This window comes from Bison bison, unplaced genomic scaffold (genome assembly GCF_000754665.1).
Source record: "Bison bison bison isolate TAMUID 2011002044 unplaced genomic scaffold, Bison_UMD1.0 scf7180017864238, whole genome shotgun sequence".
NCBI lineage: Eukaryota > Metazoa > Chordata > Mammalia > Artiodactyla > Bovidae > Bison > Bison bison.
The window spans coordinates 37,219-63,133 of NW_011494810.1; the positions used below are offsets into that span (position 1 = coordinate 37,219).

The 25,915-nt window shown below is 37.0% G+C and overlaps 1 protein-coding gene across 1 annotated transcript; it reads right to left on the reverse strand.

Annotated features, from left to right (window-relative positions):
• Positions 1–11,157: 11,157 nt before the first annotated feature.
• Positions 11,158–25,915, reverse strand: TRIM58 (tripartite motif containing 58). The gene is made up of 6 exons (XM_010846611.1): positions 25,467–25,915; positions 21,077–21,172; positions 18,858–19,088; positions 16,726–16,748; positions 16,529–16,629; positions 11,158–11,747 (listed from the first exon to the last, which is right to left on the reverse strand). Exons 1-6 carry the CDS (start codon positions 25,887–25,889, stop codon positions 11,158–11,160), a joined length of 1,464 nt encoding a protein of 487 aa, XP_010844913.1. The 5' UTR covers positions 25,890–25,915.

A 25,915-nucleotide genomic window follows, 5' to 3' on the forward strand; every position in this document is an offset into this window, starting at 1 on the left:
CTCTACTGCACCTGAAGAGGAATATTGATACTAATAATGTGAACAGCCAATAAAATGGAGTGTTTACTATGAATGTTTACAGGCATTCTTCTATGTTTTTTACATTTATTTACTCATTTAACTCCAACTATAATGGTACAAAGTTGGCACTCTTACTATCCTTGACCTACAGAAATGGAAACTGAGACAGATGTATGTTAAGTAAATTATCGTATTCTAGAAGGGGCAGGATGAATTTTGAACACAGAAAATGGGGCTTAGAGTCTTTATCTTTCACTGATGGTAGTGCCTCTAATCCCAAAGTCAGGAAAGATAAATCCTCCCATGGCCCAACTATTGATCCTTCTTGAGACACAAGTTCTTAAGCTCCTGCTGTAACCTCAAAGGCCCAAAGACATATCCATTTTATGCAGAATATTTGTCTATTCTTTATCCCAAAGACACACTTCACTCGTTTGATTATTATTCTTGAGGTAATTTTAAAGTATCTGTACAGATAATGTATAAGACAATAAAATATTACTAAATAATATGCACATAAAATTAATCTCTCTTTGTCTCTTTCCTGCCATCTCTGTCTCTATTTTTCTGTCCCTATGTGTGTATGTCTTTCTCTCTCTCTCTCTCAGATAGGTCTTGCATAGAAGGAATAATTCTTTTCTTCCAAAATACTATATACTGCTTGAGGAAAAAATATAACATTTTGTAATGGATAATGCAACTTTAATGCAATTATTCACATATATGTTCAGAATTTCTATCAAATTGCAATTCCAAGAACCTATCACATTCAGAGCAAAAAATGTTTGAGGACAAAACCACAAGTCTTACAGATAGATATAGAGAAGTAGATTGCAAACAATTTAAGTTGCAATTCCAATCTCCTCCGTTACGATCTCTTAACCAACAAGATACCATTACAAGCTATTTGAAAGATCACTTACCTTTACATAGTTTTCCCATCTAATATGGTAATACTCAAACTACTTACACACATGTTCTGTTATTTTATTAATATGAAAAAGTTGGTAAATATGAAAGTTTATATGTATGCTATATAAAACTCATATGACATATAAAAAATGAGATTAGGCAGGAAAATTCTGAAGGAAAAAAAAAGTCTAATGAGGAGAAACTATCCTTATATATATCCAAACATACACTGAAAATATAATAATTTAACATGATAGGAATTTCCTTGGTGGTCCAGTGGTTAAGAGTCCACTTTGCAATGCAGAGGACATGTGTTCCATCCCTGGCTGAGGAGCTAAGCTCTCATATGCTGTGGGCAACTAAGCTCACACCACAGCTAGAGAGAAGCCATCAGGCTGCTGAGAAAGATCCTGCAAGCTGCACCTAAAACCTGATGCAGCCAAATAAATAAATATTTAATATAAACAACAAAAAAAGAAAAAAGAACAACAACATGATCACTGAAAAGGCATTTGGGGTTGGGGAGTGTGGATCCTTAAATTACTCCTTTCAACAAAACTAATTACAAATCAAATATTTAAAGTGTTAAAAATACAGCCACTATAAGAAAGTCAACCATTGCTCAATACACCTCTCTCTTGCTCTTTTTTTTCTTTTTCCTGATCATCTTGGATTTAGGTAGATCTCACTAGATAAGTTGCAATTTTTGAAAGTATGAAGCAAAATATATATTTGATTCCATATTTTTTAAAAAAATCTATACTACAAAAAGACAACTAACAAAGTCTAAAGAATAATGTCAATACTATCGAACTTCAACATGAAAACTGAAAGCTGTCTTAACAAGAAAATATGTAACAAAGTAATGTAGATAATAATTTGAGCATTTTACAGAAAATAATTATTTACAATAATGTGACAAAACATCAGAATTGTTCTCACTGATGATTGAGTATATAAAGTATAAATATAAATGTATTTGCTTCTTAGATATGTATTTATAGGTGTGGTATATACAGAGTTGGGGAAAGTGTGGGGAAATGAGCCCATTAACTCCTGATAGGAATTTAAATTGAAATAGTATCTTTGGCAGAATCTTAGAAGAGATCATTAATTATGAATAACATATATGCTGACATTCTTCATGTTATTTTAACAAAAACAATTATACCTTATAAAATTTTAAATCACATGTGGTTTTTTTGACTCATTAATTCTGAATATTGGAATCTGTCCTGCATTTATTAACATACAACATGTAATGTAATTCCTCCAAAGTCTTCATTATAGTATTGATTGAGACAGATAATACTCAGAAATAATATATATGTTCAGTTATTGAAATGATTTAATAAATAACAACCTTGTGAACTTGAAACAAATAACTACTAAATAAAAATAATATATGTATGTGGCTTCACTTGGCATTTTTTCCAAAAATCTTATTAATTTTAAACAAGGAAAAGGCAAAATGTAATGTATAGTGAGGTTATATGTGGTCTGGTCCCATCTTTTCGGTCAGTAAATCTATATATAAATATTCATACCAAAATAGAACCAATATCTAGAAATATGTACATTGAATTATCAAAAAGGCTCACTTCTAGAACATGAGATGGAGTTTAAGGGAGACTTTAATGTCTACACATCCTTTGTTTATAAAATAGGAAATAGTAATCATGAGTTGTTATAAAATTTAAAAAGAATATTTATACATGTATGTGTATAGGATTATATACCTAGGAAGTTTCCCTAGAAATGATTCTGTCTTTTTTAAAATCAGTTAATGTATCTTTTTAACTTAGTTATTCCTTCTTTACAGAAATCATTGCCTCATCCCCCTTAATATATATATACATATATATATATATATATATATGTAATTATCAAATTGAAAAAGGAAGAAAAGTAGGAAGAAAGGAAGTTAGGAAGAAAAAAAAGACTGAAAGAAATTTTCAGTCTACATAATAATACCAGTGTTTTGAAACAAACTGATGCACAATTTCATACTCTTAAAATTGTAAATCCTGGGATATAAGAGAAAATTGAGTATGAGGAGCTGAAGATGAGCCAAATGCAATGACAAGGCAAGAGTGGTTTTCAAGAGAACTGGAAATCCAATCTCTTGAATTGCTTTTACAACTTTGATGCTGGCTTCAAGAATGGCTTCTTCACAGGAAGATTAAAGAAAACTGAAAGCGGGTGCTCTTGCTAGTTTTCAATCAAGAAGCTGTGCCTTTTCTCCTGTAGAAGTGGAACACTTGTCCTAAGCACTGGGGACCTGAGACAGCGTCCACAAGCCTTGTTGCTGTCACACACCTTTCTACCTGGAAGAAACCCACCTCTCGGATGGGATCCAGAGTACCTTCACTTTCTAAGCAGCTCTGGGAAGGAACTAATTTCTCCCCTTATATTCAAACTTTGGAAGGAGTATAATAAGTTTTCCTTTCTCTGTTTGAGGTCCTTCTTAACATACTGGTTCAGGGTTAACAGCCTCCCCTACCTTCTCACATCTCCACAGGTGGTTTATACTTCGTAAGAACCTTTTACAGCCACCATGAATATCTTCATATTTAATGCAATCATGCACTTGTGTTTTGCACACAATGAATTTTATTGTATGTCATGTGGATTTGTCACCACTGTCTTGGTGAGGGGAGAGAATGGGCAATAACCTAGTTATCTTTCATTTTATATACATGGGCACAGCTTGGGAGATCAAAGAATAAACAATTCATTGCTTACTATTGTAGTTCAAGTCTTCCCTATCTTGGAGAAACACTTCCTCTTCATTGCTCAATGGTAAAAAAAAAAAAAAGCAGTAACAAGTGCTAAACTGGAGAGATCAAAGCTCTTCCTACCCACGTGGGTGATGACTCATAGAAAGGTCAGGAAATGAATCCAATTATTGACAACTCACAGTTTTTCAGATATGATTTTTCATGGAGTTGGAGATAGCAGAACAGATCACCTGCTTGAAGACTATTGATTTTTAAAACATGTTTTAAATTGAGCATTTAGGAGAGTGTGCGCTGACACTGTACCTAGAGGTAAAATCTATTTTCCTTGTAGGTGCTGGTCAGCATGTGAACACTGTTGTCCCCAAATGCACCGTTCTACCTCAGAAATGCACAGAATTAAACAACAAAGCAAAAAAAAAAAAAAAACATATTTTTTTTCAGCTCCTAGAGAGCACGAAGTCATACAATTAAAAATTTTAGTTTATTTCCAAAGCATGTCTAACCTTGCAGATTCAATAATCTCAAACTCACACAAATTTCATATTCCAGTAGCTATACTGGCATATGAAAGAAAATGGGATTGATGATTTCAGAGTGGACAGCAGGCCTAGATCTTCCCAGTCTAGAGCTGGCATTTCTCCATCTCCTCCCATGAGGCTATAATATCTTTTCAATGCTATTCTTTTTAATGAAACACACATCTTAGATCTTACTTTCTAATGTTTGCCTGACAGATAACAAACTCCAGCCCTAGTACAAAAAGTGAACTTTTATGCTGCATTTATTCATATTTTGTCCCTCACTACTTTTATATATTATACTTTAAAAATTATTTTGCATTGGTAAAGTTATTGCTTTCTTATGACTAAAAAATAGCTTTATATATGTATTTGTCTGTAGATTTGCGTCTTGGCATGGAGTCACAAAGAGTTGGACATGACTGAGCGACTGAACAACAAATGTCAGTCATAATCCATACATTTTCCAAGAGCAAGGAGGATGTTTATCATTTTCTTTTTTCTATTTCTTTGATACGTTTCATGTGTTGTTTTTTTTTAATTTATTTAACAAACCAACAAAAGGGTGCAGATTGATGAGCAGAACTCCTTTGTTGGATATTCTGAGACTTAGTTTCCAACATGGTAGATAGCGGGATCCCTACATCAACAAACCTTGGACACCAGCAGAGTGTCTGAGAATTCAACTCAATTCTGATACTACCCAGAGAAAGTATCAGATTTTACAGGTTAAATGTTCAGTCTTACAAGACTTCTCCCACTGCCTAACCATTTCAGAAGCCAGTTGCAAGCCCAACTATTACCTGTACTTCTGACCAACTGGCTACAGATTGAAGGTTCCATCAATCCCCTCCTTGGACTTCAGATCCCAGCCACAAGTCCAGGTTGTTACCTGTGCTTCTGAGCAAATGGCTCTAGATCAGAGATTCCCATGACACCCTCCTCAGGTTAGATGACTTTGTTAGAATGACTCGTAGAACACAGAAAAACATTTTACTTACTAGATCATTAGTATATTTTGAAAAGGATATAACTCAAACAGCCAGATGAAAGAGATGTAGAGGGCAAGGCATGTTGGAAGGGCATTCTCCGTGTATCTCCACATGTTCACCGACCAGGAAGTTCTCCCAACCCTGTCTTTTTGGGCTTTAATGGAGGTTTCATGAAATATCATTGATTGATTACAATATTGGCCACTGGATATTGATTCAACCTCTAGCCCTTCTCCTCTCCCCAGAGGTCAAGAGGTGGGGCTGAAAATTCCGACCATAACTGTCCCCGTCCTTAAAGTACTTTCCAGAGTCACCTCACTAACATAACAAAAGACATATTTATTATCAACACTTAGGAAATTCCAAGGTTTAGGGAGCTGTAAGTCAGAAATGCATAAAACTTACAAATTATAATATCACAGTTCCTAAATCCAGAAGTCTACTCACCATTTTTACTCGTAGGCTACCAGGTATCATTAAAAGTCAGAAGTCAAAATGTGTGGATCTTATTATAGGAGGATTGTGAGTTGTCTTACTCCCGCCTGTGTGCACACAGGTGCTCCAGCCAAGTGCAATTCCAGATGTGGGAGGAAATAAAGGCACTTCTCTTGGGTTGGCCCATTCCTCTATAAGGGAAGTGGACCACAATATTATGCTGATGACAGTAAGATGCAGTTCTCCTGAGAAAGACTGGAGATGGACCAGTGGTCTGGTTTTCTCAACAGCCCCAACCTCTAGGGAAATTTCTGAACCCACAGGGGTCATTAGTACATACACTGAGGTGTGATGTAGGTATACATCACATCAAACTCTATAATCTCCCATAGGGTCCAGACAGAAAATGAGGACTATGAAAATTTGTTCCTTGATATGAAAAGGACTTATTACTTTACGTAAGTAAAATTGGAGACTCAATTTTTCTTCCATAAATATAGACGGAATATTTGCTTCCTTTCTCTGTTCCTGAGAATTATCATGTATCTAAAAATTAGCCAAAGTATAATCAGTCCCATCCTACTTGGAAGAATAATTTTTTTCCCTTAGTTCTATTGATAATACTGCAAAAGTATTTTGTCATTTTTTTCCTAAGAATTTTTTTTCATGAAAAAGAAAGGACTCATTGACCTAGACAGCTGAAAAATTGGATAGGTGCAATGGTTAATTTAGAACTTTATTATTAATTTAAGGAACCAGTAGGGCAAGTGATTTTATTTATTTACTTAGGATTTGAAGCGAAGATGTCAGCATAGTGGATTTATACTTTAGTTTCAAAAAGTAACTAGGGTAAAATTAAGCAATTACCAGGAACTCTTGATTTATTAGACTGTGTATATATGACTGTGCTTTTAATGTTCTTATTTAAGTGATGTGACACCCCAAGGCTAAATTTTTTTCAAAATATAAATAATAAAAGTCAATAAATGAACAGCAATTGAGTCCCTGAAAATGGTCAGACAGTATCAGAGAAAACCAGGCTAGTTTGAATCAATTGGTTAGGGGATTTAGCAAAATAATAATCTGGGATCTTTTGAGAAGACATAGCTACAGAGCCACAGAGTAAAGAGTGAAATATTCAACATAGGAAAATGTGTGGAACTTATAGGTTTGTAGAATATGTTTTTTATATAGATACAGATCACTTCCATCCTTCCCTCTTATAATAAAAAAGGTAAATTTGCAGAAGACCCCAGAAGCACACACAAAATGTACATTGAGGAATCAATTCTTGGAGAGCAGACAGATTTAATAAATCCCAGTGTTCCCAATTTATCTGCCCTTTGGGACAATAAGCCTTAATATCACCACTGTAAATTAGCTCAGTTCCTTCTGCCTGAGGATGAAACTTTTCCACTTCCTGTTCCCAATCAGCCCCACACTAGTTCCCTTCATTCAGCGCCTTCTCAACATGCTAGAATATTAGCTAACTAGTTAATTCACAAGACAAACCACTCACAGGAGTGGGACATGGGGAAAATGATCAAATTAGTTATTTGAATGAATCATCTAGTCTTTTGATAAACTATAAACACGACTCTGGAGAGTTATAGCTTCAGAAAAGCTAGAACCTAATGTTTGAGATTGACTTTGTAATCATTCCTTATGATTTTAGTCATTTTTTATAATGATTTGGCCTAAAAAAAAGTCCAGCAGATAACTAGAGATAGATGGTTGAAGGGAAGTGACAGTGGGGAGAGTACTGGAGGGAGAGAAGGTGGCTCTATAGTGCAGTTAAAACAAAAAGGAGTTCACAAAGCATGGAAAAGTTGGTTTCTACAAAATTTTTATTCCATATAACTTATATAATGCTCCCCACATTCTTAGTATGAAAATTTGCATATGGAATGCATACAAGGCAATGAATGAGTTAAAGTTGTCACTGTATTGTCATAGGGAATCAAAGCTACAAGTGGCTCAATGGAACCTGGGCATAGCAATTCATCTTGTCACTGGAACCAGTATCTCTACAAATTTATTCAAATTTCTTCTACACTTAAAAATTGGTTTACTCTTTTAACACTTGACATTAAGCTTTATTGATCGGTGCTTCTCTAGTTATAAATTAGTAATAATAATAATACCATTATATTATATTTCATAAAATATTTTCAGATCCATCACTTAATTCTGCCTAACAAAAGTTAATCATTTATTTATTCAACAAATGTGCACTGAGTTATAACCACATAAAAACCAGTGAGTTGTTTGAGATACGTCAGACATATCATTATCAATAGACAGTGATCCCTCTCCTCAGGATGCTTACAATCTATCCAGAAAAGGCAAAAGCAAGTAAATAAATAAATATTTAATAAATAGGACAATATAATATATTAGAAGCCAATAAGTAGTATATTGAAGAAAAGTGCCTCCATTGCACCCAACAAAGGGAAGTTGGAGGGTGAACTCTGGGTGAGCTCTGGGATAGGTCAGGTTGTATGGTTCTCACTAAAAAGCAGGATTTGAGCATGCCCTTGTGATTCAGGCAGTAAAGAATATGCCTGCAATGCAGAAGACATGGGTTCTAGCCCTGGGTCAGGTTCTATCCCTTCTCTTTCCTGGAGAATGGAATGGCTACTTACTCCAGTATTCTTGCCTAGAGAATTCCATAGTCACAGGAGTCTTGGCAGGTTTCAGTTCATGGGGTCACTAAGAGATGGACATGACTGAGCGACTAACACTAACATGAACTAAGGAAAGAAAGCAAATGAATTAAACATCAGGGAAAAGGAAATTGCAGGTGGAAGGCACAGTTGGGAGAAAGGCTCAATGGTAGCAAGTGCCTGGTCTGGTGTAAACCCAGCCAGGATGCCAGGATAGATGGAGAAGAATAAAAAGGGAAGTAAGGGGAGGAAGTCAGAGGAGAAACTTGTGCTCAGATCTTCTAGGGTCTGAGGGTTTGTTATAAAGATTTTGGCTTTAACTCTAAGATGAATAGAAGGTAATAGCAATGGTACTACAATCTTGGTGCTAAAAGGATCAGCCTGGCTGCTGCATTGAAAAGGGACATGGAGGGGCCAAAGGACAGCCAGGATTGCTATTAGGAACCTAATAACTCAGAGGGAGAGAATGGATGTTCAGACCATGGTTACAACAGTAGAGTGGTTAGAGCTGGCTGAACTCTAGATACGTTCTGAAGGTAGAGCCAACAGAGTTTACTGATAGACTAGTATGAGAAAGTAAAATCAAGAAAGGAGTTAACCAGATTGTTGGCCTGAGTAATTGAAAAAATGGAGTTGTCATCCACTGGAAAAGCCTCTGTGTATTGTGTTTGAGTGTGTGCGTGTGTATGGAATTGGGAAGGCAAAAAATAGGGGTTATAATAGGAGATGCACAAAGCTTTGTGAAACGTGGAATACAAGGGATGAAGAAAGATTTAAGTTGGCTTAGTAACTGACATAAATCATAAGAGGATGAACAATGAGATAATAGGGTTAAAAAGAGACAGTAGACACTGGGATGTTAGCTTCCTGGGGAGGAGGCATTCTTGAGATTCCCTTTTCACCCCTTGAAGAGGGTAGCAGGCCTGAGGTCATGAGGCTTCCTTGTCCTGGTGAATGGGTGGAGCCCCCAGGGGTGACATGATCTTAGACCAGTGACCCTGTCCCTCTTGATCCTTTTGGGAAAGGGGCTCTACTGTCCTGAGTGTTTGTTCTATGTCACAAGCTCCTGTCATAGATGCTATGCCACTATAGACCCTATAGTGACATGAACACTCAGGAGTTATAGTAAGTTTCCAGGCCCCATTTAAGCCCTGATGATGGGAAAGTGTGAACTGAGACCCAGCTTTCTACTTAGATCATGAGTGGAAAAGGCCTAGGGTGTGCATTGTATGTAAAATATCAACAAGAGGGATGTAAGGTACGTTATTATTACCTCTATTTCTAAAAGAGACAGAGGAATAGTTTGCTCGTGATCAAACATAAACGTATCGAATATGAAATCGTTGTTTAATACAAGGCCCCATCATTAGAATATGTAAAGCCATCTGGAAATACAGTTTGATGACATTTCCCCATTGCTAAAATTATTATAATCCATAAATGCTCCTCCAAATGTAAAAATGTCTGAAAAGAAATATGTTTATAGAAAGAAAGCCATATCATTAATGTTATTGTAAAGTATGTGAAAGATTTTAGTCAAAGAAACTTCTCTGGAAGAGAAAAGCTCCTTAAAAATCAAAAAGTCTTGTTAGGTAATGTCATCTAAAGTTTCTATTAATGAATAATTATTTAACATTTCAACATTTAGCATTTAAGCATTTGGTTAGCAAGTATTCATCAAATATATATATATAGAAGATGGAAGCATAGTTAACTTTCAATAATTTTTAAGAATTTTGTTTGGAATATATAGAATATACACTAAAAATAAGTCAAATATTATTATCATTTCATCATTATGGTCATTTTCATATTGTATTTAAGAGGCAAAGTTGAATTTAAAGCAATCCTATAAATCACAAACTCAATTATTTCCCAAAATATTGTAAGGTCAATATCATTGTCCCACATTATAAAAATCATACTAAGTAAATGAGTCTGAGAGAAAAAGAAATAATTGAAGTTTTACAACTAGAAAATGACTAGGTCAAATAACTAGTTGAATCATAATTCTGAGAAATTTCTGCTCAAAAATAAAAAAGTATCCATGCTGAATACCTGAAACTAACATTGGTTTATATTATAAACCAATTATATTGCAATCAAAAATATATCCAAAGAAAAAGGAAAATGTTCTTGTCAGAGGTATGGCATTGGACTCAGTGATATAATCAGAGGAATGAACTGCATCACTCTCAGAAATTGACCCCTGAATAAAGAGGATTTAAAGAATAATTAAATAGTCATAGGAATCATGAATAGATAAAGGGATGGTTCTGAATATATTAATCTAGAAGGAAATGGAGGTTAAATGATGAGATATAAAGCAAAAAAAACATAGAAGCAATAAAGAAAAAAGAGAGGGAGACAGAGACAGAAAGAGGCAGGGCCCAGAGTGAGAAAAAGAGGAGAGAGAGAAAGAAAAGATGAAACAATTAGGGATCTGACGTTAGAACAATATTGGACTGTTTTGAACCAATTTAAGAATTTCTATTTCTAATTCTTAATATGTGGAAGACTTGGAATGAAGAGATATTAAAAGGAATGAGACATTAAAATAAATGTATAGATATCTTTGTTTAATACAAAGTCCATTCATTTGAAGAAAACCTTATCAAAAAAGTATGTGGAGCCATTTGGGAAAACAGTGATAAGACTGCTCCATTTCTAAAATTATTATATAATCTTTATTCAAACACATATAACATATACTTTCCCTTTTGTTCCTATGGGAAAATTCCCATAGTGACAAGGAGTAAACAGCTGACCTAAATGGGGACATCTGTTGAGCCTTCACATATGTATATACTATAGGCTCCATTCTATTGCAGAAGACTTTGCTAGGCTTGGGGTGTATCTCAGCAACACAATCTTAGGAAGAATCATCTCTGATATCAGAGGCAGAATCAGAATGACCCCTGGATGTCCAATTTTCTAATTCCACTTCTGTCATAGGTGGTAAGATAAGAGGCGTTGTGTCACAGATGAAAAAATAAGGTCGAAGAAAACCAGAGAACAGGTGGTTGAACGTGTAGATAAAAGACCCATTCGTGATGTTGTAAAAGGAGATTTCCCCTGCTTCATAGTCCAAGAAAATCCCAATGCAGCGAGGCCTTTCCAGGTGGAGGAGAGGAACTGATGGAGAGGCAAGGACCATGTACTCACTTCCCTTCAGAAGCCACATGGCCCAGACCCCATTCTCAGGGGATGGTGTGATTTCCCCCTTTCTTGACACTGTGTCTTGACAGACACCTAAGCCCCATTCTGCTCTTTCTCCCACCATGACTTCCCAGTAATGCCTCCCTGATGAGAAGTTCTGCAAACCCAGGATACAGGGCCATGTGTCAAATCGTTCAGGGTTGTTGGGGACATCCCTCCACAGTTCTCCATCCTGCACACTGTGCAGATCAGCAGTCAAGAGGAGGCTAGGATGTGCGGTTGCAGGATCCAATTTTATGTCAACTGTGGAAACAATTTTGTGGAACATGTAAAAGAACAGAAAAGACTCGTGAAAACTTAAGAACCCATGATATTAATGACTGTCACACCATTCTTTACTCTCCCTCTAATACCTCATGGAGATAAAAAAATAAGTATTTCATCTTGCAGATGCTTTCTTGAGTTTGAGTATATTCCTCTGTTATGTCTGCATGATCCAGGACTAATTACTGCCCCAATTAAACCATAACCATTGATGATAAGACAAACCAAGTTCATAACCATTTAGATTCCTTTTATCTCTATCCACAGCACTTGGGTACTCTTTGGAATATCTGCATTTAAAATACAATTTATAACTCCCTTGGGATTTTTTTTCTTTCCAAAGCCTATAGAAAAATTACATTGATCTAAAACACACCACTTTAAAAGCTATGTTACTATGGTAGGAAGAATTCTAAGAGGAACTTCATGACCTTTAGACCCAGGTGGTTATCTCATGATTCTGTTATGTGACAACTGGGAGATTATATGAGTGGGTTCTAATCTAATCACCCTTTAAAATCAGATACAGTTCTTTGCTTATTGGTCTGGTGGTAGAAGGAAAAATCAGGGAGATTTGCATTTGATATGTCATTGCTGCCTTTGAAGATGGAGTGGGCCACGCTGGAGGAGAAAGGTGAAGAACCTCCAACTGATAATCAACAAGGAGATGGGGATGTCAGTCCTCCAACTGCAAGGAATTGCTTTACATCATCAGACTGAATAAGCTTGCAAGTGGACCTTTCCCTAGACCCCTTAGAGATGTCCAGTCTGGTCAACACCTTGATTTTAATCTAATAAAATCTTAAGCAGAGAAACTAGCTGATCCCATGTGATTATCAGATCTGAAGAATGGAAGCAAATGCATGTGATTTTAAGTAGCTAAGTGTGTGGTAATTTGCTATGCAGCAAAGAAAATTAATGAAAACTACTATTAATACCTATACTGTGAAGTCTCAGTATATTGATATGACATTTTATTTGTACATATAATTTAAAAATACATCTACTAATGAAAATGACCTCAGTGAAGCAAGAAGGATGTAAAATATTCATGTCTGATTTTTTTTGGTCAACACTCAAAACTAGTAAATTTGATTTCATTAATTTAAAAGCAAAAACAAATTTCATAATTAATCATGTTTTAATTTTTAATATAATAACAAATATTAATATGATGATTCCATTATTTGTCTCAAACCACTTCTAGTTATCTTTTATTTCTACTCAAACCTAAGTGGCTACATCATCTATGCTATCACATGGAACCAGCCTCAAGATTGATATTATCTTTCTCACATTATAGATAAGCAGAATGAGCCCTAGGGATCATATGATTTTCCCAAACTCTGCTACTGCTAAGTCACTTCAGTCGTGTCTGACTCTGTGCGACCTCACAGACAGCAGCCCACCAGGCTCCCCAATCCCTAGGATTCTCCAGGCAAGAACACTGGATTGGGTTGCCATTCCCTTCTCCAATGTATGAAAGTGAAAAGTGAAAGTGAAGTCGCTCAGTTGTGTCTGACCCTCAGCAACCCCATGGACTGCAGCCTTTCAGGCTCCTCCGTCCATGGGATTTTCCAGGCAAGAGTACTGGAGTGGGGTGCCATTGCCTTTTCCTCCAAACTCTAGAGGTCATAAATAACAGGAACTGAAAGTGGGTCTCCATGATGTTGTGGCAGAATTATTTAACAGATGTCATGTCTTCATATATCATTCCCACTTCAAGAAAATAGATCTGTGAAAAGGTTGTGAATACATCTATTTTTAATTCTTCTCCCAACTCTTCTTAAACTCTTAAAATTTCTTAAACTATCATCAAATAGAATAATATCCTAACCAAACTTCACCTTCTTCCCAGTGCCCCATGAATGATCAGTCCTTAAAGTTCACCTTAAATGACTTTTCTATAGCACTTAACACATTTGAGAATCCTTTTGTCCTAGAAAACATTTCTCTTTCCCAAAGACACCAGTCATCACTCTTTACTCCCTTTCTGCTGATCACCCCTTCTTGGTCTCCTCTGCTGTTTTCTCTTCTCCTCCTCCATCACTGCTATTGGAGAAACCAATGGTCTAATGATTGGGACCTCTTGCCTCTCTCTCAGATCACTTTTGATGTGTTCTTGGGCTTGCAGGTATATTACTTTCATTAAATTCCATTCATATGCTTTACTAATCCCAAATACTTTTAGCCTAGACTTTTCTCCTGGAACTCCATATATGTAAATTCATCTGCCTACCCAATATCAGCATTTGGATATTTAATATCCATCACAACATTGATGTGTCTAAAACCCAATTCCTTTTTTCTACCTTGCCTGCAGCTTTACCTATCAATGTAAACAATAATTTAATTATGCCAATTCAGGAGATTTTAACTTTGGAATTATTCACAACTTTTCTCCCTTTCTGACACCTCATATCTAATCCAACAGCAAATCTTGCCAGTTCTGCTTTCAAAATATCAATATAGCAAGATCTTGTCTATTTCTCTGTACCTCCAGTACAACTTCCCTAGTCCAATAGAAAATAGTCTCTAACTGAGTTATTACAAAGGCTCCTAACAGCTTTTCCACATCAAGCCTTGCCCCTTTGTAATTTATTCTCAATAAACCACGCAGAGTGATCTTCATAAACATTAGTCCAATAATGCTATTCCTCCATTTATAACTGATGCCCTATTTCACTTCTGCTCATAGCAATGGCACCCCACTCCAGTACTCTTGCCTGGAAAATCCTGTGGACGGAGGAGCCTGGTGGGCTGCAGTTCATGGGGTCGTGAAGAGTCGGACACAACTGAGCGACTTCACTTTCACTTTTCACTTTCATGCATTGGAGAAGGAAATGGCAACCTACTCCAGTGTTCTCGCCTGGAGAATCCCAGGGACGGGGAAGCCTGGTGGGCTGCCGTCTCTGGGGTCGCAAAGAGTCAGACACGACTGAAGCGACTTAGCAGCAGCAGCAGCATAGTGGCCTTCTTGTTGGGTCCTGTGCTACCTGGACTTTGCTTGACCTCTACAGTTCTCCTGTCACTCACTCCACAATAGCCACACAGACTTCCTCATAGCTCCTGGAATGCATCTTCCATATTTGCTGTGTTTTCCCCTATGAATGAAGTCTTCCTTGATCATCAAAAATTCCAGATTAGATGTGCTAACTCAAGAACTTCTGGCCACACTTATTTATTTATTTTTTCAATATTCTGTTTCATTTTCTCACATTTTGTGTACTTTCCATAATTTAAGCAAAAATTTACAACATGATGCTCCATATTTGTAACATCTTTGATGTTATTGTTCACTTTTATATTCTAACGCTTAGAAGAGTAACTGGCATAAAATACACAATATTTTTGGAATTGACCAGTTAATTAATTCAATAAACGTAAATGGGAATATAAAGACACTGATTATGAGAGTGTAATAACTTGCAACATTTCATACAGTTAAGTGAAAGTTGCTCAGTCGTGTCTAATTCTTTGGGATTCTCTAGGCCAGAATACTGGAGTGGGTAGCCTTTCCCTTCTCCAGGGGATCTTCCCAACCCAGGGATTGAACCCAGGTCTCCCACATTGCAGGCAGAGTCTTTACCAGCTGAACCACAAGGGAAGCCCAAGAATACTGGAAAGGGTAGCCTATCCCTTCTCCAGCAGATCTTCCCGACCCAGGAATTGAACCAGGGACTCCTGCATTGTAGGCAGATTCTTAACCAACTGAGCTATCGGGGAATATCAATCTGCCTGTAAGATCATGGATTAATCATTGAACAGGATTGATAAAATGGGTTTTCTTATCATGGAACAAAGCTGCTGCTGCTGCTAAGTGGCATCAGTCGTGTCTGACTCTGTGCGACCCCACAGACGGCAGTTTCCTTCTAAGTAATAAACCCACTATTAAGTCATAGTCTATTTTCATTATTTGGCATAAATTGAATATAAAAAAATTAAAAACATTGAATCTATATTGTTTTAAAAAACAAAATACTAAGACCCAACAAACTAATTATAACACTACAGTTATTCCCTCTTAAATATAATTAACTGAATGTTTTTGGCTTTATTGATTATCTAATTTAAGAAATTCATCAAACTGCCAGATAACAAAAGAATCTAAACTTTATATTATCTGATACACTGCAATGCTTTCATATACTGAAGATTTTTTTCTTTGTTTTCAGATATGTTTCATTTGTCCTCCAAACAATACAAGTTTTTAGCATTTTATAAAAAAGGACATAGACATAGATTGGAACTAATACTGCTTATGTCACAGATAATATCATTTTCAAACCCACTACTCCAACCAAATGTAGCTTACATGGGTGTCAGTTACTCTGATATTCTTCAGGACTATTCACAAATATCCCAATACTCTTTAAAAAAAAAATCTGAGCATACTGCTCTCTCCCTTTCCCCCTTGCAGTTTGACATGACCACGTGACTCACTTTCATCAATAATATCTTGAGGAAAGCTATATGTGTCCCTTCGGGTGGTACATGATTCACCATGACTTTGCTCAGTTCTGTGCCTATCAGCAACAGGAAGGAGGTGGGGCTCTGTCTGCATGGAGTGAGATTATGTGAAATTAAAGCCTCCACAATCCAGTAATCAACCAATAACATGATCTCAAAATAAAACTTTGCTGATTTTAGCCACTAAATTTTGGGTTGTCTTTGTTACTGTAGCCTGACTGGTATAGTAACATGCAATAACAGCCAAATTCCAGGAGTCATAGTTCCTCAAGGTCTAAAATGCAGCCTACCTTGGAACTTTCTCAACATTTCCCTCATGCCAGGGATGCGACACATTGTCTTCAGCTCCATAACGATGGACTCGGGTTCCAGGCGTGTGACATTCTTACTTCTGAGAAGAGCACAAAACCTGCAGTTTTCATTAGGGTTATCCACCAACCTCCCCAGCCCCTCCCAAACCATTCTCTGATTCGGAAAGTAAACATACCGGCTCAAGGCTCCTCCCACACCCTGAAAATGAAAGAGAAACACAAGCAGGTGTGAGTTAGACCTCTGAACTGCTTTTGACAGACTGGGGACACACCAGGAACATCTCTTTAGGAATTATTGAAAATCATTAACTATTGATGTAAAACTATAAGAGATATGACTCCCTCTTTAAAAAATCTAAAACAGACTGTTATTGAGTTTTCTCATGAATTTAAAATAATATAATCAGTTTGCCTCTATTAAAACAAAATCAGACCACACAAACTTTAGGTTAATTCCTATAATATCTATTGGTTTAACTATTTTCTGAATTGATAATTCTGATAATTGGATGTTTTTATGAAGAGTTATTTTCTGTGAACAGAATTAAGGTAAAAATAGATTCTAAATATCTGCAGAATTTATTTGGGAAATAGTGAAATGTATAGACATAAAATGATAATCTCAGTGTCCTTGTAAGAAAAACCTAACTTCCTTATTCTCTGAACCAACATACTTTGTCTAAGTTATCTAAGTAGAAAAAACAGAAGTCATTAAAATTCAGCAACAGTCTATGTCAAAGTAGATTATTAAACAAATCACCTACACTGTATTTCCCTTATCCCTGTAAAAAATGACCACCAGTCAGATTAATTTTAACAGGACATAAAAACAGGGAAATGATTAGCTTTATATTTCATCAGAACAACAGGTCTTATTTTGGTCCATTAAGGGTGAGATGTTGTTTCCTGGTACTGAGGAAGAAAGGGAGAAATGAGTATAAAAATGAAAGCACATTATTTGAGGAATAGTCTCCCTAAGGACTTCCCTGGTGGATCAGATGGTGAAGCATCTGCCTACAGTGCAGGAGACTTGGGTTCGATCCCTGGGTCAGGGAGATCCTCTGGAGAAGGAAATGGTGACCCACTCCAGTACTCTTGCCTGGAAAATCCCATGGACAGAGGAGCGTAGTAGGCTACAGTCCATGGGGTTGCAAAGAGTTGGACACAACTGAGCGACTTCACTTCAAACTTCAAGATTTGTGTTATAAGACATTCTAACATTTATTCAGTGCTAATAAATGATAATTTCAAATATGCAGTATTTTAAGATACAGTAAGATGTGACAATGAATATTGTTGAAAATGCCGAAGTTCTTGTGTTTATTTATTGTTTAAAATTTTGAAAATGTATTCCTTTGGGACAGTTTGCTTAGTCTAAGTAGGCATAGCAATAATAATAAAAACAATAACAACAACAACATTTTACTGATGCATAAATATATTGAAGAAAATGGGACATATTTAATATAAAAGCTTTGCAAATACTTTTATTTAATGACCCCCCCTACTCTGTGACCAGTGCTATTTAATCACAGAACTTGTATGAAGATAGAAATTACTTATTTCAGACATTCTTAAATGAGTCATTGGGATTGAAACACAATGAAGCGTACCCAGAAAATTTCTATTGCAAGTAAGTTCTAGCATGAGAGCAAGCATCCACCAACAATGATGACTTTCTCAATTCACGGGATTTAATGCCTTTAAGGAGGATTATTATTTATTTGTCTGTCTTCTCTATAATCTCAATTATACTGTGGGCAAGCTGTATGGAGCCAAATTAATCCCTCCTCACAGTGCCTGGAATGGGCATGCACTATGGGCTAGAACATTAGCATTTGCTTTGAAAATTAATATGCCAATTTCAAAGTGAAAAATTTTAGATATTACTCATATGTTTGACCATTGACATTAAAATGGGTTAACAAGACTTTTTGGATTAGCCATGACTGAAATACAGCAATATCATCGTTGACCCATTATGAGATTTTTTATAAAATGCTTTCTAGGCAACATAGTATAGATAGTCTGTTTTCTGTTTAATCATATGTAAATCATTAAATTAATTTTAGTTTTGAAAATATTTAAGGTTTTATCTTTAGTATAAACTATTATGTATGATTCTCTAGGCTCCCTTCAGATTCTGATGTTAGGATTGAGGATTTTTAATAACATGCTTTCCAAGGAAATTCTAGGGTGATCCTGTCCTAAAGAGCAAAACTGCTTAAGGAGTTATCTCTGAAAGCTGCCATCTGTCCCCTTGGTCTCAGGTGTGCCCATCCTTCTTCTCCCAGGCACCCAGCCTCACCTCCAGCAGACCCAGGGCTGGTCGCTGGCACCTCTCCTCCAACTCCTCTGCCAGCTCCTTCAGGGCCCTGCTCTGCTGAACCAGCCGGTTCTTGCTTTCCCGAAGCTTCTGCAGCGTGGCTCGCTCCTCCTCCTCCAGTCTTCTAAGCTGCAGTTGCTCCTCCAGGGCCAGGAAGCCACGATACTTTTCAAACTCCCACCTGAAGCGTTGCCTCTGCATTTCCACTTTTTCCTGGAGTGACAGTACAACAAATCACCAGCAGTTGGGGCAGAGTATTTGGCCTCTACCTTCATGTATGGGCGGGGAGCGTGGTGGGGATCGGGGGCCTTCCCTGGCGGCTCAGATGGTAAAGCATCTGCCTGCAGTGCAACAGACCCGGGTTCAATCCCTGGGTCGGGAAGATGCCCTGGGGCGTGGCATGGCAACCCACTCCAGTATTCTTTTTTTTTTTTTTATTCTAATCTTTTCTTGTTCAAAAAATGGAAAAAGACTCAAAGTGAAATGATTTCCCTAAAGTCACAGAAAGGGGTGATGGCAGAGGAAGAAGAATTACTCAAGCTTTCCTAATTCCTGCCTCAGCCTCTTTCTTTCTGCACCGCAAACTACCTTCCCAAGTCAGGTTGTTTCAGGACCACGGAACCTTTCAGGTAGCCTTGCCTGGAGAATTCCTTGGACAGAGGAGCCTGGTGGGCTACAGTCCATAGGGCTGCAAAGGGTGAGGTACGACTGAGGCGACTTAACACACACACACATGGGGAATGACATAGTGAAAAGGGGTTTAGTGGCAATTCATTGTTCTCTCACATCACCCTTTTAAATACTATAATTACACCTATAAATATAGGACTAAGGGTTTCCACAGAATTTAGAATTTCATTTATTAAAACTATGCTTGTTGCATTTTGGCTCACATAGATACATTCTTAAAGGTAAAAATGATGCAAGTTGACTTGACTTAGAACAAGATTCTTGGAAACATCTCTAAGAATAATCAGTGGAGGGTTCAAGACATGCATGAAATCAGATCTCAGATATAGAGTTCCTGATTTCATAAATTTCTGGTCAGGTCAGGATTAAAAACAATTGACTTAGATTACTAACTTAAAGAATTATTAATAAATGTCATTATTAATTAACTTTACATATGATATACATAACTATGGGAAAAAATAAGATATCACAGAGAAAAATATAGCAAAAACCCTTATGAAAATATCTGCCAGAGGATAGAATACAAGTCAAAATTTTCAAGAAAAGAAAGAATTACAAAATTATAGAGAATAATCAGAGAAAAAGGGTTCCTTGGGGAAAGAGAAGTATTTGGAAATAAAGTCTATATATATTGTAATATATAATATAAAAATATAAACACCTATGTCATTTCTATATACAGTTTCTCAGTATTGATCCTATTGATATTTGACCAGGTGATTTTTTGTTGTGATTTTTTTTGGGGGGGTGGGGACTGTCCTTTGTATTATAGGGTATTTAGCAGCATTTCTTGCCTTTACATATGAGATGCTAGTAAGGCACCCAAGTTGTGACAACCAAAAATATCTACTGATATTGCAGAATATCTCTTGGAAGGCAACATTGGTCCAGGTTCAGAATCACTTTGCGTATGTATGTGTGTGTGTATGTATAAATAGGTAAAGGAAAAAAGAGCTGATGATGGCAGAAATATATCAACATATTGACTGAAAAAAGACATATATTTATATCAATATATTGACTGAAAAAAGAAAATTCAGATTATTTTTATATATAAGATGATGACTATAAGCCTGTATTTCATATATGTGTGTGTGTGTGTGTGTATATATATATATATATACATATATGCTGTGAAATAGTAAAAATTTCATTCAACAAATACACATTTTTTAAACTAGTAGTGACAGTACAACTCTGTTCTAAGTGATGCAGTGAGTGAAGATCAGTGAGTTAAGATCAAGTGAGTTAGTAAGATCAAGATGAATAAAGTCTTTTTTTATAATTTGGATTGGGATAGTATTACAGAGATTAGAAAGAACACAATTGTACAAATATAATCTGAGGGGATGAGATGGTCCAGGATGATGCTGAGATCAGTTTTTCTTGAGTACCTCGGTAAATGGAACAAAAGCGCCAAAGCAGGGAGATGGTGGAAGAACGACTTAATGATCCAAATAAAGATCCTTCAGATAGGTTAGCCACCTGAAGCCCCAGTATTCTCTTACCTTCCAAATAACAGTTTTCTTCCCCACATTGGCCTCCTGAGTTGAGGCTTCCTCCAGCTCTTTCCTCACAAGCTCCTGTGCCACCTGGAGCTTTATCTGTTTGGGAAGATATGCTGCAGCCATTAAGGATACTCTCATTCAGTACTTAAATTGACCAAGCACAGGAAGAAATACAAAGATCAGCTATAACAGGCAGTAGAAAGCATATAAAAATGTTCAATCTCATTAATATTAATGACTGTTAAACATAGATATGTTTTAACTGTTAATGCCAGATGTAATAAAGGATGTATCTAAAAACTGTGTTCATTGTATTATAAATAGCAAAACAGTAAATAATCAAAATAGGGCAATTAAAAATAGGGCAGTGAGGAAAAAATTATTTTATTCACTGGATAGAATTAAAATAAGGTGCTTCAGAATTTTTAATGGCAATAAATACAATTATAATGAAAATTAAAATAAGCATATTTTATGTAACCTGATACCAATTTTTAAAAATAAAAGTTCTTATAATAAATATATAAAATGAAATGAAAATATATTCAATAAACAAAATCTCATCTCCTATGCTTGGCTGAAAAGGTGATGCTATTCCTTTTATCTATATATTTCAACTTCTTAAAGTTATTCATTACTTTATAACCAGAAGTGTACTTCTTATTATTTTAAAGAAGAAATCTTGTAAGTTAGTATTTATTATATGAAAAAGAAATACAGAAAGTCATAAATCTTACCAGGGGTAGAAAAATAATTTAAGGAAAACTAAATCTCTTTTCAACCCTAGGACTCCTGCTAAAGGTAAGCACATATATTTTATTTACAGAGAACACACACAAAGATAGACACATATACACATTTTAAAAGTCTCCCCAAAGTCATTCAATAAGTCTCAGGAAAAAATTAAAACAAACAAAAAATTAAATTCTTCCCACAGTCATTCAACAAGTCCCACACACCAGTCTTTTTTTTTTTTTCTTTTTTTTTTTAATGATAACATTCTAAGGTAGAACACATAAAATAGCAGTAGAAACCAACGAGACATTTAATAAGATGATGAAAATGGCAATTGTTTTTAGAATCTGGAAGGACTAGAACACTCCGACACTTAACAGACAAAAAAAAATTGTAAGCAAAAGCAAAGAGGTTGAAAGTTGTGTCACGTTTGGGGAAACAGTGATTAAGCTAGCTTTGCTGAATCTAAAAATTAATGCTTAAGACAAGAGTTACAGTAAGAGCACTTAGGGTCCTAAAAGTGATTGACAGGCTAAGGAGTTTGGAAGATATTTATTTGGTATTTAGTTGAAGGACTGCTGAAATAGAGAAAACTTCCTTAGAATATGACATTATCCATGCACTGTATGGTACCCTCTGGATTAAAGAAAAAAGGCAGGAATATACTCTAGAAATCTAGTTAAGAAATAGTTAGCACCTGAATTTTGCAGAAGACAACCAAAATCAAGAAGAAAACTTAAAAAAGATATTTCTAGGTAGGTCCAGAGGGTACTTGAGGGAAAAAATAAATCACAACCATGATTTAAAACAAAGTTAAAATAATAATAATAATTACATTATTAATTATTCTAAGTTAAAATGTATGATATAAATATACAAAATTAGTATAGGCTCTATATTATTAATAATTTATTAAATTAACTTATTATTATTTTATAAAGTTAATATCTTCACTTTATTTTCATTGTGATAGTACTTCAGGTAAGGTCAGTAGATTAAAGATGACTTTAACTCTCTTTGTGCAAGCAGCTGTTCCAAATATTGGGAATTTAAGTGTGTTCTGCTGCTGCGGCTAAGTCACTTCAGTCGTGTCCGACTCTGTGTGACCCCATTGACGGCAGCCCAACAGGCTCCCCCGTCCCTGGGATTCTCCAGGCAAGAATACTGGAATGGGTTGCCATTTCCTTCTCCAACGCATTAAAGTGAAAAGTGAAAGAAGTCGTTCAGTCGTGTCCGACTCTTAGCGACCCCATGGACTGCAGCCTACCAGGCTCCTCCATCCATGGGATTTTCCAGGCAAGAGTACTGGAGTAGGGTGCCATTGCCTTCTCCGAAGTATGTTCTGAATATGTCCAAAAACTTTTGATGAGCACCAGTAGGAAGAATCTTTTTCACAGAGTTGCATGGATGCCACTTTTGTGAGCCAGGTACTCCAATATTAGTCACCTCTTCACTAAGGATGCTCGTATCATAAGTCCAGAAATATGTGTTGAATAGAGAGGAATCTGTCGGCTTAACCACTGGATTCCTACATCATAGTAACATGTATTGGCAACTTTAAAGGGGATCAGAGCCTTGTGCCCATCCAGACACCATTCATAGCAAACATTCAAACATGAAGGTGGTTTTATGCACCCTTATATTCATTGCAGCAGTGTTTACAGTAGCCAAGACATGGTCTTCACTTTTGGCTCAGACAGTAAAGAGTCTGCCTACAATGCGGGAAACCTGGGTTCAATCCCTTGGTCATGAAGATCTCCTGTAAAAGGAAATGGCAACCCACTCAAATATTCTTGCCTAGAAAACCCCATGGACAGAAGCGTCTGGTAAGCTATAGTCCATAGGATTGCAAAGAGTCGGACACAACTGAGTGACTTCACTTTCACTTTCTTTCGAGACATGGACACAGCCTAAATGTCCATTGACACATGAATGGATAAAGAAGATGTGGCATATATATATATATATGAATATTTTTGTTATTGATGTTGTTTAGTCACTAAGTTGTGTATGACTCTTTTGTGACCCAATGGAGTGTAGACTACCAGGCTCCTCTGTCTGGGAAATTTCCCAAGCAAGAATACTGGAGTGGGTTGCCATTTCCTTCTCCAGGGTATCTTTCCAACCAGGGATGAAGCCTGCTTCTCATGCATTGGCAGGTGGGTTCTTTATCACTGAGACACCAGGGGAGCCCACTATGTAAAATTACTCTGGCTTAAAAAGAATGAAACAAAGTAATTTATAGCAACATGGATGGACCTAGAGATTATCATACTAAGTAAAGTAAGTCATACTGAGAAAAATAAATATCATATAACATCACTTATGTGGGCTTCCCTGGTGGTCAGCATTAAAGAATTTGCCTGCCATGCAGGAGACATAAGAAACACAGGTTTAATCCCTGGGTTGGGAAGATCCCCTTGAAGAAGGCATGGCAACCCATGGCAATCCAGTATTCTTGCCTAGAGAATCCAATGGACAGAAGAGCCTGGCTGACTACAGTCCATAGGGTCACAAAGAATAAGACATGACTGAAGCGACTTAGCACACACATACCCACACACATTGCTTACATGTGTAATCTAAAAAAAAATGATACAAATGAAAGTATTTACAAAACAGAAATAGACTCACAAACTTCAAACACAAACTTAAAATTATCAAAAGGCAAAGGTGAGGGGAAGGAATAAATTGGGAGTTTAGGATTAACATATATACACTACTATATACATATACATATAAAATAGATTATCAACTATATATAAAATAGATTATCAACAAGGACCTACTGTATAGCACTGAAAACTCTACTCAATATTTTGAAATAACCTATATGGGAAAAGATTTTTAAAAAGAATGGATACATGTATATGTATAACTGAATCACTTTGCTGTATACCTGAAATGAACACAACACTGTAAATCAACTATATTCCAATATAAAATGACAATATTAATTATCATGGGCTTCCTAAGTGACTCAGTGGTAAAGAATCCTCCTGCTAAGCACAAGACTTGGGTTTGATCCCTGGTTTGAGAAGATTCCCTGGGGAAGGAAATGGCAACCTACTCCAGTATTCTTGCCTGGGAAGTCCCATGGACAGAGAAGCCTGATCAGCTACAGTCCATGGGGTTGCAAAGAGCTGGACACAACCTAGTGACTAAACAACAGTAGCATGAATTAATATAACTATTATGCAAAAGCAAAATATTATACAAATGATAGTTATTGGGAAGTGTTTCCGAGAACATTTATGCACTTGTAACTAAGAGGCAATTGGACAACATAGCCTCCTACACCAGGGAGCTCTAGTTGTGAAACTCAGATTACCTATATCAGGAAAAGTAAGACCAGCATGAAATGAAATGACCAGGGAGAGTTTCATGGCAGAGAAGAGCAGTCTAAAATAACAGTATGTTTGAGCTCCTGAATAGGAGTCCCAAACGATGGTATTTCCATGGAGCAAAGGTGAATGTGAGCCAGGAGGGTGGTTGGTGTGGAGGGCACTGCTCATTCAGATCAGGGGTTATCTTTTGGCTCTGTCTCTGGCAAGGGATTTTTCACACTTCTGACCTAGTCAGTGTCTTCCATTACAGACCAGCATTTCCAGATCAGGAGTCACAGCCCTCCACATTACATGGTAACACCTCTCACCTGGTAGCACCTGGCGGCCTCCTGCAGCGATGTTGTGTGGTGGCTCCTGTGCTCTGGAGTGGTGTCACAGACCCAGCACAGCACTTCCTGGTCCTCCTCGCAGAAACGGGTCAGCTCCTCGCCATGCCTCACACACAAGCGTGCCCCCGAAGGCTCCGCGCCCAGCCCCAGCTGCCGCACGCTGTCCACCAAGCTGGCCAGCTGCCTGTTGGGCCGGAAGCTTTCCAGCCTGAACGGACCCCGACACTGCGGACAGGCATAGATGCCGCCCTGTGCGCTGTCGGACTTCTCGCAGAACTCGGAGATGCATCTGAGGCAGAAACTGTGGCCGCAGTCCACACTGACGGGATTCTGCAGGAAATCCAGGCACACTGGGCACCGGGCCTCCTCGCAGAGCCGCTCCCCAGGGGACCCCGAGGCCATGGCCTGCTGGGCCTTGCCTGGCCCCT